Genomic DNA, 13565 nt, shown 5'->3' with positions numbered 1-13565 from the left:
ATAAAGATTTTTATACCATATTAATGTATATAAAATATATTTTTGTAAAAAAGTACCAAAAAGAGGGATCACTTTGACCCCTTATACATACGTTAAAATTTCAAAAAAGTGACAAAATCCATTTGAATTTTTTTAGAAGGACTACATTTCCATTTAAATTAAATATCTTGGATATGGTATACAAACAAGTACTAAACATGGGTGTCGCCCATTTTATCCACTTAAAAGTCTTGCTTTTAATCATCCTGTCCACTAATTTTTTGCATAAATTTATATTAAGTTCGACTTTTAGTGCTAGCTTGATTAGTTCCTGTGATATACAGATGCCGACTTTACCAATTTTTAGCGCCTTAAAATTCGTATTTCCATAAATCCCTTCTTACTGGATCTACGCATCGTGTGAGATACATAAATACAAAATTTTCAAATTTAGTTAAAATGTTTGAGTAAGAAATTTCGAAAATCGGCTTTAAGAATGGACCAAATGTAGTATTTCAGGTGTCTAAAACCATCTTCAGAAAATTTCTTATCCAATGAAATGGGTTTGGAGCTAATCGGTTGGATGGTTTCAGTACAGTTTCCGAAAAACCGAAGAAGTTCAAAACCGCGGTTTCTGTTTTAAAAAATTGAAAACCGATGGTTTTCGGTCGGTTTTGTGATAATTTATTAAATATCAAGTGTTATAGAACCAAAATCAGTTGATAATATAGGAAAAGCTAACAAATTTAAAATTCAAACTTGACGGGTGTTCAAGAGGATAAAGGAAAATTGGTACTATTTCTTTTAATGGTACTTTTTTAATATATTAAATTAGTTAGCTTATATACATTAAAGTTGGTTAATATGCTTCTCAGTAAAGAAATAATCAGGAATAGAGGGCTCAATTGTATTATGATACCAAAAAAGGAATACAAAATGTGGGTCTTTATGTTCCTTTTTTAATTCTAATAACACTATAAACTTGAAACTAGAGACATGTTATCCTGAATTATTATTAATTCACAATGGCAGACTTAATAGTACTATTTATTTCTTCTAATTGGGATCACCACCGGGACAGCCAGTACTCCATACTTTTATTAGATATTTGAAAATAACTAAGTCTTTGTTAAAAACACTTTGCATTCTTTTTTTAAATTAAAAAAATAAACAGTGTGTGAATTCGAAAACGTCTGTATGCAATGCAGTCATATCTTTATCAAGACAAAGCAAGCAAACGCGTAGTTAAAATTTAAAAAAAAAAAAACTTAGCATACTGCCTGTTTTTACTTGTTCATACATTTTGCGATATGAAACATTATCAAAGTTTACACGGTTGCGTTAAGAATCGCTCGACTTTTTAAGGTTGCATTGCATACAGACATTTTGGAATTCACCCAGTCATTTGAATTTTAATTGTCAGGAAATACTTGGATGAATCTTTGGATGGAAAAGTTTGTTTTTCATTTATAAATTTTTAATTTTTCTACTGAAAATAGATTAAAAGTAAAAACCGAAGAATAATTGTCGGTTTCGGTTTTAGGCCTTGAAAAACCGCGGTTTCGGTTAAAACCAAACACGAAACTCTAGGTTTCAGATTCTATAACGGACATTGGTGGAAACATTTTTTGTGTTTTATATATAGATGTGTCGATTATGGAGGGCAACCACAAATTTCTGGTTGCCATTTGGCAACAGAAAATGATGCTGCCAGTTGCCATCTGTAATAGCATTTAGGCAACTGACAACGCAACTGCAGTTCGGTTGCCATCCATAATCGGTCCAATAGATTATCTCTTAACCATTCCGTTAATGAATTCAATATGTATTGAATTAGTTCATTCATATAAGAATTCATTATCTATAGAATATTTTTTTTCATTTTTTGAATTCAAATCCATTAAAATAAAGCTGGAAAAAGTTATTGTATGATTAAATTAGTTTTTAATTCAAATCAATTACAGATATTTTATTTCAATTTGATTTGTATTAGATTTTCATTACCAAAAATTTAATCATTCAAAGGTTGAATGTATTCTGTTGTGAACTAATTCAATTATGAATTTATTCAACATTAAATGAATTCTATTTAAATAAATGTCTTTGAATGAAGCTACAGAATTATGGAATGAATGGCTGACATTTTTGAATTCCGAATTAAGATTTTAGTGAATTAAGCTCAAATTGAATTAATTAATTCGAAGCTCTGATCCTACAGCACCACAGATCATATGGATGTTAGACTTCGTCGCGTTATATTTTCCAATCGTCTCGATTTCTCAATCGTCTCGTTTTCTTAACGGTGTTCCTACGACCATATGACTTTCAAATTAGTTTGATAAATTTTTGCACATTGAATTTAATTATTGATTATGGATGGCAACTGAACTTCAGTTGCTTTATCAGATGTAAACGACAAAGTAGTGGTTGAAAATTCGACAACAGAAAATGATAGCTGCCTGTTAATTTGATAAAAAAATTACGTATTCAAAGACTATTTATTGATTTGAAGTCGGTCTATGGTTACACATATGTATGTAGTATATCCCGAAATAAGATTTTATGTGCTTTAAATAAACATAAGTTTCATTGTAATATAAATTACATCACAGAATGTGAGTGGTTCATAATTGGCCATATCTCCTATATAAACCCTACTGTTAAACCCATACTAAATAATCCAAACATTCATGTAAAAGAAATTAAACTCTCAGTACCTATAAAGCATACAAATTTAAACGATTTGTTTTCGAAACTGGTTTCAAGATAACCCCATAGCCCAAAATCCCTGAACCAGTAACAGTGAATATCAGTCAGATCCAATTTTCAGCTAAATATGCTGATAAGATTTACAGTTGATGTTTTCTTTCGAATCGACTTAAAACAGAATTTAAAATGGCTCAAAATTAGAAATCTTAAAATATCTGAAACAATAAGAGTAGAAATATATTGAAATAGAAGAATTTAGCAATGAGAATTTGGTTTCCATGCAAATATAAAGACTACAATAATTATACCCTTCGATTATGATTCTTTTACGAGTGATGTAAAACAATATGTCTGTTATTGGCTATATTTTAACACTCGATCTTTCTAAAGTTCAATAAAATGTGTATGAAACTAATCAATCTATAGAACAGATTTTGTCATCATTATTAGAAATGAACTGTTATGAAAACTCTACATCTACTTCTCTTAATTTTGTCACATAAATATTAAATCGTAATAAATGCAGTAGTTAAAACTCCAATGGCAGTAAACTAATGTGCACAAGATAATCACAATTTTAGTTTAAAAAATTTACACATATTTTGTTTTTTTTTTATTATAAAACTATAGTTTTATTAAAGACCATTACTAATTTACTTCTTCTTGTCGTTTTCGACATTTTCAGCATTTTCGCGGGCTTGCTTGGCACGGATGCCAACAAGACGAGCATCAGAACGAGCCTAAAATAGAAAAATAAACAAAAATTAACAAAAATCCCACAATAATAAATTGAAAATAAAGGAAAACATAATGAATAAATATGTTACCTTGCGCAAAGTAGCGAAGGCCTTGAATTTCTTCTCGTCCTTGGTGATTTCACGGAATTCAATAGTGGGTTGTTCCTTCTTAAGAGGCATGATCTTGCCCTTAAGTTGGGTGGCCAACTTGCATTCTTCGAGAGAAGATTCACCCTTGCGGATCTTCTTCTCGTTGATGGGGAATAGAATCAATTTGCTCTTGTATTCCTTCAAGCGTTGAATGTTGCGTTGACGGGATTCGATGGATTTGTTCTTGCGTCTGTGATCGACAGCAACACCAACAGTCTTGGCAAAACCAGCAGTAAGACCGGCACCCTAAAAAAAGTTACACAAGAAATCAATAATGTTTACTGGTTCTCCGAGTACGTTAATAATAATTTCAAGACCTACCTTCAATTCTTCCAAAGTGAAACCGCGACCAGCACGCAATTTAGTGTGGTAACGGATGGTGGGGCATCTGACTACGGGACGGAGGGGACCAGCAGCAGGACGAGGGAAGACATCCTTGGCTTTCTTAATGCGGTTATTACGCCTGCGGATCTTGCGGGCGGGTTGGTTGAACCAAGTTTTAACATGACGCTGCCACCACTTGTGGAAGTGAGCATTTGGAATCATATTATTTCCCTTACCCATTTTTGTTGTTTAGTCTGCAATCGATATAAACAAAAATAAAAAAGATTAATATATTTTCAATACAAATCCACATATCAAGAACACCTCTAATTTCACTAATCAGTATAACCACACAAAACTAAAAATATTTTCATACACACACCACGTGGTTGTCTCATGAAATGTTTTCACAAATTTTCGTTTTTTCATACAAAAATCCATTTTGTCTTATGCACAGTTTATTTGGAAACACTTGATTACTTAAAATGTATTTAATTTTTTTCATAAACTTTTTAAATTTTCAATTTTTTGTGGAAAAATCATCAGCACAAATTTTTTACAAACCTTGTCTTCCCAACAACGAATCAAAAAGGAAAAGTGCAGCCAACTTAGCAATGTCGAAAAAACATTTTTCGAATACTATACGATTATTTTCGAAATCAACATACAACCCTGTTCGAGTATACGGTACCAAAAACACAACTATGAAAGTAACCGATAACTATACCATATGGTTATGTTTCCGAACGTTACCAAAAATATTCGAAGAAGATACCCAACAACAATTGTAGAATCAACATAGTTTTTAGTTAAAATGTTTTGTTTAAATTAAATTCACTATTGCCATAGGTAATACAACTTGTTTATTTAGTTTCATATAAAAATAATTTAACTATGCCAGCAAGGTGTATTCAATAAGGTGAAGTTACTAGCACAGCTGATTATTGTTTGTTTATTTATATTGAGTTTGAAAGTGTCAAATAGTTGTTTACTCTTTGTGTTTGACATTTATAATATTTAAATTGAAAAAATAAAAAACGAAAAATTATTCAAATAAATTTATGAAAATCAATTAAATAAGTTGTGTATTTTGGATTTGCGAGTATTTTACATATACAGCTTAATGCTTAGAACTCCTTTCGCGAATTAGGTTGTGTATTTTGGACTTGTGAGTATTTTAAACAGACAGACAAAGCTAAATGCTAAATGTATTTTGGACTTGCTACAGTTTTACACAAACAGATTGCCGCTGTTAAATGGATAGTTTGAAAGTTATATTGTAATCACTAAGCTTTTTATTCACGTTCGATGCATTTATAAAAAATTACCAGTAATTTATTTATTTTTTAATTTTTCTGTTTTGACATTCTCAATATCTTGACAAATAAAAAATATTGTCTTTGTTGTGTTTGTTGCCGAGACGCTCTCACCTGATTAATACGCCTTGTATGCCAGCTAACTTGGGGGTTACACGATCAAGTTTTGCCTTTCAAGTTTTAATACACTCACACTTTTTTACTAATACACTCACACTTTTAAGAATTGAAACGAACTTGCATTCAATTTCACATTCAAGTTGGTTTTCAATTTTTCATTCAAGAAAACAGCTGATTACATTTTTATGTCCAATTTGTACTAAAATTGTTTTCAAGTTGCGTGCTGCCTACGTCACCGCTTTCAATTTTTATAAATTTTGACAAACAGTATATGTAAAAGACTATCAAGAAAAACTTGATCGTGTGGCTGCAGTGTAAGGTAATATTACCTAGATTTTTTTGTGTGCATAGTCTCCATTTAAGGTATTCAGAGAAGGCAATACTGAGTATAAACACTATTCAAATTTAGAATATTATTGAAATCATTCGGAATTTCAAAAAATCGTTTCGAAAAAACATTTAGTGCTTCATTTTATAAAACGAAACGTTTGGAAGTGTAAGCAATTTGTATGAAAAGGGTTTATCGTTTCGTTTTATAAAATGAGGCCCTAATTGTTTATATGATAGTATTACAAATATTTTATTTCTTTGTTGATTTATATTTTTCTGAAAACTTTATTTTTATTTTACATTTTCTTAACATTTTTGTTTGACTTATTAGTATTTAAAAATACATACCCGATACAAAGTTTTTGAATTGTTAATTTTGAATACCGACCGTAAATCAAGAAAATCCTTCGTATTTTTTGAAAATCTAATACAAATTTGTTTAGACGATGAAATTGTATTATGATACTAGAAGTTTTGACAAATATTAATACTCAGTATTGCCGCCTGTATTTATAGGCGGCATTAGTATTATTATTTTGTTATGACAAAATTATTATTTTTACTTAGATAACTTTGTCTTGACAACAAATATCATTAATTGTTGTGATAAATATTTGTCTTTTTTAATTTTATATTTTTATATATGTATGTATGAATAGGATTCATAACTTTGGTTTATTTCGAAAATCGGCTTCGGATAAAATATTCTTGTTAATCTTCGGCCTAAAATATATATATAAAATATGAGTATCTTACCCCACGTCATTACGCTCAATTTGTATTTCTTAACTTTATTTCCAACTTTGTGTATATGTTCACGTGGTAGAGAACACGTATAAATGTAAGTTGTTTTCAAATAATTTTTTAAGCCATGGCTAGATTTCTAATCTAAATATCACACAAAAAAAATATTTTTTTCAGTGTAAAAGGTGCTTTGTGTTTTTGACGATTTTATGAAAAATACAAATTTGATTTTTGTAATTAAAGAGTTGACAACCCTGTCGATATTGATAAAATCCGATGACGCGATTGCAGACGAAAAAAAATTATCTTTTATCAAAAATTGTGTTGACAGTTTGAAAAAAAATTAAAAAAACATAAATATTGTGAAAAATGTCGGATCCTTTACAAGATCCCCCTGTGACCCCACATATTACACAGCTGAAATTTGCTAAATTACACAGTCCCAAAATGAAAAGTGTTTATTGGCGTCATTTTGGTTTTCCCACAAATGAAGAAAACTGCATCATAACAAAGCAAAACGTTGTGTGCATTCTTTGCCATAAGGTTTTAACCAATCACGGCAATACCACCAATCTACGGGCCCATCTCCAGTATCGTCACAAGGATGTCTTCAATCAAATCATACAGGAGAATGGCATACAAGTGCCACCACGTAAACCTCAAACTAAAATGAGTGTTAATGGTGCAGGCGGCATGAAAATTAAACGTGAACCAGTAGAAAGGAAACCCAAAGTTAAGGTGGAATACCACACGCCAATGATACACGACACATATTCAAATGATGCTTCTGTAAGTGGCAACGATGACCATTCTATTCTGTATGAAACAGTTGTTCCAATGACTTATGAAGATGATGACATTGTGGATAGTAATCATTTTACAAAAATCGAAGTTAGCAGCGCCAACGATGTAAAACCAACCTGTAGCGAGTTGTTGCAGATGAGTAATCGTAATGTGGTGGAACGTACTAAATATCGTGTTAGTGGTGTTAATAATATGGCCAGCGATATGATGACCTTAGATAATTATCAATTGCAGGAGGCTCTAACAAATTTGGTGATCGATGATATACGAAATGTGGAGAGTTTGTTTGATCCGAGTATGGCGAAATTTATACGTACGTTATCTGGTAATGTACCAATTCCTTCAATGAAAAAGGTAAGTGAAAATTAAATATGTATTAGGTATTTAAAAAAGATTTTTATATTTATAGATTTTTGGTAATTTGAAAGTAATTTTTTAATTAGGCTTAAGTTCATTTTAATATTCAGTGATATTCTTTGAATTATTACAAATAAATTATAATAAAATGAACTTAAGCCAATTAAAAATTTACTTTAAAAGATTTTTATTATTGGTTCCTGATTTCCTTTGTAATGTTCTTACATTTTTAGATAGAATTATACATAAAGGAATTACATAGTGATAAATATACAACCCTATCGGATCAAATTAAAGTTCATTCACAAATTAAGCCCTATTCGTTGGGTTTCGAAATGTGGGCTAATGTTGAACAGAAGAACTTTTTATCAATATTTTTCAACTACACCACTGATGCGCCCGCATATAATTTGGTAAATCAAATATATTGTACCATAGAATATAATAAATTCACGGCAATTGATGCAATATTTGAAGAGTTTAATTTGCAAAATTGTACAGCGGCAATAATTAATTGTGATTATGATGATTACTTAAAGCATTTTTTAAATAGAAAAGGTAAGTTGGAATTTTAAAGAACAAAATATTAAATTGTATTGACATTTTATTATTTAAGATATTCCGGTTATATTATCCTATGACGCAATTGTTAACCATTGTATTAAAAATGTAATAGCATTACCAGCCGTAGCCTCGATTATTGAGGAAATCAAGGATACAATAATGCGTTACAATGTGGAAATAACCTCCAAGGTAAGTGTTCAATTTGACTTTTTATTTCAAGCTTATTTTATTTTAAATATTTATTTAATATCAGGATGTTGAAATACCGCCAGTAAGTGATGAATATCCTTGGACTTATTATGAATTATTAAAGTTTTTTTCGGAGACATTATTTTGGCCGGAAGATTTGGAAGTTTTAGTGACCTCAGCTAAAGGCGTTTATGACATTCTATGTACACTTTCTGTAAGCTATATTTTTGTTAACAAAAGCTATTTTATTAATAAGTATTAAATATTTTAATTAATCCTAGGTAACTTTAGAAACGTTAAAGGGAGAAGATATACCACTGAGCAGTATGTTATCGCCGATTACTGCTAAGGTTTTAACGAAAAAACTAGCCATACATGAAAGTGATGACGATTTTGTGGAAATTATTAAAAGTACCATTAGTAATACATTGCATACATTGTAAGTATTGTTGTTACTGTATTTTGGATTTTATATTTTTCAGTGTATACAAATTATGAAGATTTGTTTACAAGATAAACTGCAATATGCTTAAGTTCCCCAGACATTTCCACTATCTACTTATTGATAACACTACTCAAATTGTGATTGTATTTATATTGGAAATATTTTATCAAGGATGTAATTATCTTCTACTCCCGTCCTTTGACAGTTATTGGTATTCTAATGCAATGTTGAAGAATCTTATTACCGTTTTTTTTATTACCGACGGATTTTGATGCATTTCAAAAAATCAAAATATGACCAGAAACATATGTACAGAAACATTAAATAATTAATTATGGATCGCTCAATGCTGAAAAATGAGACAACAACTAACTATTAAATAGTTAAAGTTTTAAAATTATAATTGTTCTTCTGAGTAAACTATGGTTATATTAATTTTAATATTCTGTGATTAATAATTTATTTATTTATTGTTTAACGCTATAATCTTTAAAGCTACAATCTTTCGACTTGACTTTTAAAATCATCAAAATATGATCGTGCTGTAAAGTAGCATCCAACCTTCGTTTTCATCTCGTAATAAATGACAGTGAAAAATCTTTGGGTTACAAAATCTCTTATAAATCGGAATTACAATGAAAAAACTATGAATGTTTTTTCATACAATTAATAATTTTTTTTACCAAAACCAGTAGTTAGCCGACCGAGAGTCGAAGCATTTATCTTATCGGATTGTATTCTCTAGCTAGTCTTAGCCAATAAGTCATAGTTGCCGACGAGAGCTGATGAATTTATTTCCTGTGATTGTACTGAGACAAGATATATAAGTTTATCATTCCGTTTGTAATTTCTATATTTTCCATATACTTTATATGGATCATTATATATAGCTGAGTCCTCGGTATCTTAAAATAAATTAAGCTTTTTTATGTTTGGGACCACCCTCGATATATAATATTCGACACAGCCGGATATATTGTTAAATTTATAAATGGTTTGTAATACATATTTTCCTTACAACATTTATTTCATAAACCTTTTACAATTTTTAAAAATTATTATAAATAATTCTTAATTGTTTATAAAAAATATTTAACTTTTTTACAGGGTTTTATCGGATAATCACTTAACCATTTCAGCATTATTAGATCCTAGATTTCATCGTTTAATAAACATCAATAATCTAAGTAATTGTGTTAAAATTTTAACAACAAAATACGATAAAATTATCGATTCGCAAGGTATTTCACCAAATGTTTCCTCCCCCAGAACTCAACAAAATAGAGTGAAATCTACAAATACGAATGTAATAAAAAAATCAAGTATGTTAACAGAATGATTTTCTTCCTTTAAAATAAAACTATTTGTTACATACAATTTTTCTCCCTACAGATTTAGAATTATTTTTCGATTTAACTGAAAGTCCTGTGGAACCACCAGTCGTGAATTTGCCCAATAGTGTTGAAACAGATTTGAAACGTTATCGCACTGATGTCTATTGTAGCCTTGATGAATCGCCGTTTTTGTGGTGGAATCGTATGGGTCATATGTATGGCTCCTTAAAACATTTAGCCCTTCAGTATCAATGCGTACCCTGCGTGGTTAATATGAATTATAGGAAAAATATCACACAACAAATTTTAGAAGGTCAAAAACGTTACATGTTGACTGGCAGTCTCATAGATGCTATATTATTTTTGCATTATAATTGAATACAAACGCATACATTATTAGATTTTTCTTATGTTAAGAATTTAGCTTTAAGTTGTTTATGATCATTTGAAAAGTACATAAATAAATATGGTTACTTTACATCAATATTTATGGTTTCCTAGTTTTAATATTGTCCAGTTTTTAAGATAATTATAATCATAATTGAATAAAAACAATTAGGTTGTTTGGCCATTTTAATTTCTTAATAAAATAAATTTCTTAATTTTTTATTTACAGCAACAAAATATTAACAACATTCTTATAACTACTTTAACATAATCATTATTCCTCTTTTAAAGGTTGTTGGACTACTGCATTGTCAGTCATTGTAGATTTTATTTTAGGCTTAGTCTTAGTTATTGTTTCAAAATGTTCTCCAATAGTTATGGGCAAACGATCACCCCAACGACTTGCTTTAGCACATCTGTAGGCAGGTCTGAAATGAAATTAAATATTAATACATAAATATAAGTTAAACCTTTTCTTAACTCAGTTTTACTAACCTGCCATGTTTAGATTCCGTAAATATAATTTCTTGCAATGTACCTTCTGACGTGCACATTCTACAAATGGCATGTTTCGAACGTACCAGCGTAGGTCGTACTAGTCGTGGCCATGCTCTGGTATTATCTTCAGGTAGGCCTTTTTTAAGTACCACATAACTAAATCTAGCTGTTGCAGTACGATTGGTCTTTTTATTTAAATTTGTTGGCACAAAATTTATTTCGAAATTACAGGGAGTACGATCTTCAGAATTTGATAGCCGAGGACAAATATTGTCGTGTGGACACTGAAAATGTATTAAAATTGATTTTATCCAAATATGGCAACTCATTTTTTGTATAAATAATTAAAATTTTTATTAAATTATAAAGCAATTTTTAGTATTGTATTTAACCAATAAGTTCACTTATTTTTTACTTACCGGTGCAAAAACATGACCCACTAAACTATGCTCCTCCAGTGATAAAATTAAATCTCTTGCCTCATTCACCAATTGTGAGCCTCGTCTTGTTCCTTCCTCTACTATAATCAAATAACCATCACATTTTTTCCACAAATTTAATATCACATTCAGACGGTCCTCCGAGCTGGCTAATTCGAACAAAGAATGTGAACATAAAACTAAATCGTATTTAGTCTGAAAAAGAAGAACCATTAGAAACACTATATTCTATATTTAAATCCGCGCCCATACCTCTAAACCCGGCAAAAACTGACGATAGAAAACATTTCTCAGGGTCATTTGTTGATTTTCATTGCCATCCCTTAAAATCAATTCGGATAATTCATTCATATGACTAGAACTATCCACATTGAAATACTCGAATATGGATTCTTTCCACAGGTTACTGGCTGCCCACATGCCTGTGCCAACACCAGAACCAAAATCGAAATAACTTTGTGGTTTAAATTCTGTATCACGTTTCTTAATCTCCTGCAAAATTCGCATTAAAACTCCATATTCATGAGCACCTCTGCCCACAGCATACACAATAGATTCATATTGTCCATACTGCACTGGTTTCCAAGCAAATGTTCTTTCCCTTATACGTCTCTGCAACATTTGTTCTCGACGTTGTTGCCATTGTTTGCGTTCCTGCTCACTTAGATTTGTAATTTGTTCATGGGGCATTATTGTTTCTATTTCGTCCATAATCTTTTTCATTTTAACATTTATCTCCTCTGCTTCTGCTGGTGGATGGCGGGATGCTATGAATTGGTTAAGTTTTTTACAGTCTTCCATAAGAGTTTTAATGGGAAAATCTCCAACTGACTTTTCTAAAGCTTTCTCAATATTAGCCGGCAAAAGCGTGCGGTTGAATTTTATTATACCTGGATGTTGCCTTGGCTTTACTTCGTCATTATTAATTTTTTGCATAACATTTCCATCGATTTCTACAGCGATTTTACTAGTATATCGTTTTAATTGTTTGAAAATCATTAACTGTAATGGTTTCGTTATATTTTTCATAGATAAATTCATATTTATGCTATTATTTGTTCGTCAATCACACCAAAATATTTTTTAAAATAAAATGGGAAAATTAAAATGTATCAGCTGTTTGTTAACAAGAGGATATGTTCAGTCAGAGATAAGTTATCGAAAACACTTCAAACATCAAATATATAAGAAGACTAAGTGGCATCCTTACAAGAGCGATGCCCACGTCGTGAGCAAAACAATTTTTTTATATAAAAGTTTTCGTAGTAAGAAATGTAGGGTCTTCAAACCCATCAGTCTCATAAGAAATTCACGGTGTGTCTACTATATTGGATGTAAGCCAGATGAGCCGGAGTATAAAGTTGAACATTCTGGCAGCATTTTATTATCTCTAGATTCTCCTAGTGTTTTGTAACAACTTTTTTAAAAAATCCATTTTTTAATATTGTTTTTCTGTTAATTATTAGAAAATGTTAGTGTTGAAAAAATGGGAAACAATGCGTTCTGGATCCAGTTTCTGGAAATATACTAGTCACATTAAGCTTTGTGGCTCTTTTAGAAGAATTATTGTACCGACTCAAAAGGAAAAGCCATCAGAATGCTTATTAAGAAAATAAAGAGGTGAATTCAGAGGCAAAAAGTTAAAAAATCCTATTATAAATGTCAAAAGCTTGGCAAATATTTTCTCTCACTGTAATTAGTACTAATAGTAGTAGAGTACTATTCTAATCAACAATGTATTTGTTATCGTTAAGTTTTCTATTTGACTGTGTTGCCAAGACTTCATTTAGAATGCTATTTTATATCTTGTGTAATTTAATACCGTTGTAATGTAATCAAATATTAGATCGTTTCGACCTTTAAAAGTTTCGAATAGAGCAGTTTATGTAGTTGTAATGATTATGTCTTGTTTGTATTATACATTTGTAATTTAATACACAGAATAAGTATTGTCCTATGTTATCAGAAAGGCTTTGGAGAAGTTCGAGTTACGGATGTTTAACTTTATATTCAAAATTGATATCGCTTATGGTATTTACAGACGACAATAATGAGTATTAATGTTTGTTCAGAACTAAAGTGTCCTACAATTTCATCGTCTAAAAAAATTGTATTCGATTTTTAAAAAAACACAAAAG

At 30.3% G+C, this 13565-nt stretch overlaps 3 protein-coding genes across 3 annotated transcripts; 1 reads left to right on the top strand and 2 right to left on the bottom strand.

The window, feature by feature from the left end:
• Nucleotides 1-3288: 3288 nt before the first annotated feature.
• RpL13 (ribosomal protein L13) lies at nt 3289-4174 on the bottom strand. The gene is made up of 3 exons (XM_065500570.1): nt 3897-4174; nt 3516-3821; nt 3289-3428 (listed from the first exon to the last, which is right to left on the bottom strand). Exons 1-3 carry the CDS (start codon nt 4137-4139, stop codon nt 3342-3344), a joined length of 636 nt encoding a protein of 211 aa, XP_065356642.1. The 5' UTR covers nt 4140-4174; the 3' UTR covers nt 3289-3341.
• Nucleotides 4175-6664: 2490 nt separating this feature from the next.
• Nucleotides 6665-10611, top strand: Dref (DNA replication-related element factor). The gene is made up of 7 exons (XM_065500725.1): nt 6665-7567; nt 7804-8128; nt 8187-8323; nt 8388-8537; nt 8605-8762; nt 9876-10090; nt 10161-10611. The coding sequence occupies exons 1-7, from the start codon at nt 6779-6781 to the stop codon at nt 10478-10480; spliced, it is 2094 nt and encodes a 697-aa protein (XP_065356797.1). The 5' UTR covers nt 6665-6778; the 3' UTR covers nt 10481-10611.
• Nucleotides 10612-10662: 51 nt separating this feature from the next.
• Nucleotides 10663-12481, bottom strand: LOC135951142 (methyltransferase-like protein 17, mitochondrial). The gene is made up of 4 exons (XM_065500726.1): nt 11680-12481; nt 11407-11622; nt 10985-11271; nt 10663-10917 (listed from the first exon to the last, which is right to left on the bottom strand). Exons 1-4 carry the CDS (start codon nt 12466-12468, stop codon nt 10764-10766), a joined length of 1446 nt encoding a protein of 481 aa, XP_065356798.1. The 5' UTR covers nt 12469-12481; the 3' UTR covers nt 10663-10763.
• Nucleotides 12482-13565: the final 1084 nt, after the last annotated feature.

This window comes from Calliphora vicina, chromosome 2 (assembly GCF_958450345.1).
Source record: "Calliphora vicina chromosome 2, idCalVici1.1, whole genome shotgun sequence".
In the NCBI taxonomy this organism is placed as follows: domain Eukaryota; kingdom Metazoa; phylum Arthropoda; class Insecta; order Diptera; family Calliphoridae; genus Calliphora; species Calliphora vicina.
This window is presented reverse-complemented; position numbering and strand designations above follow the sequence as displayed.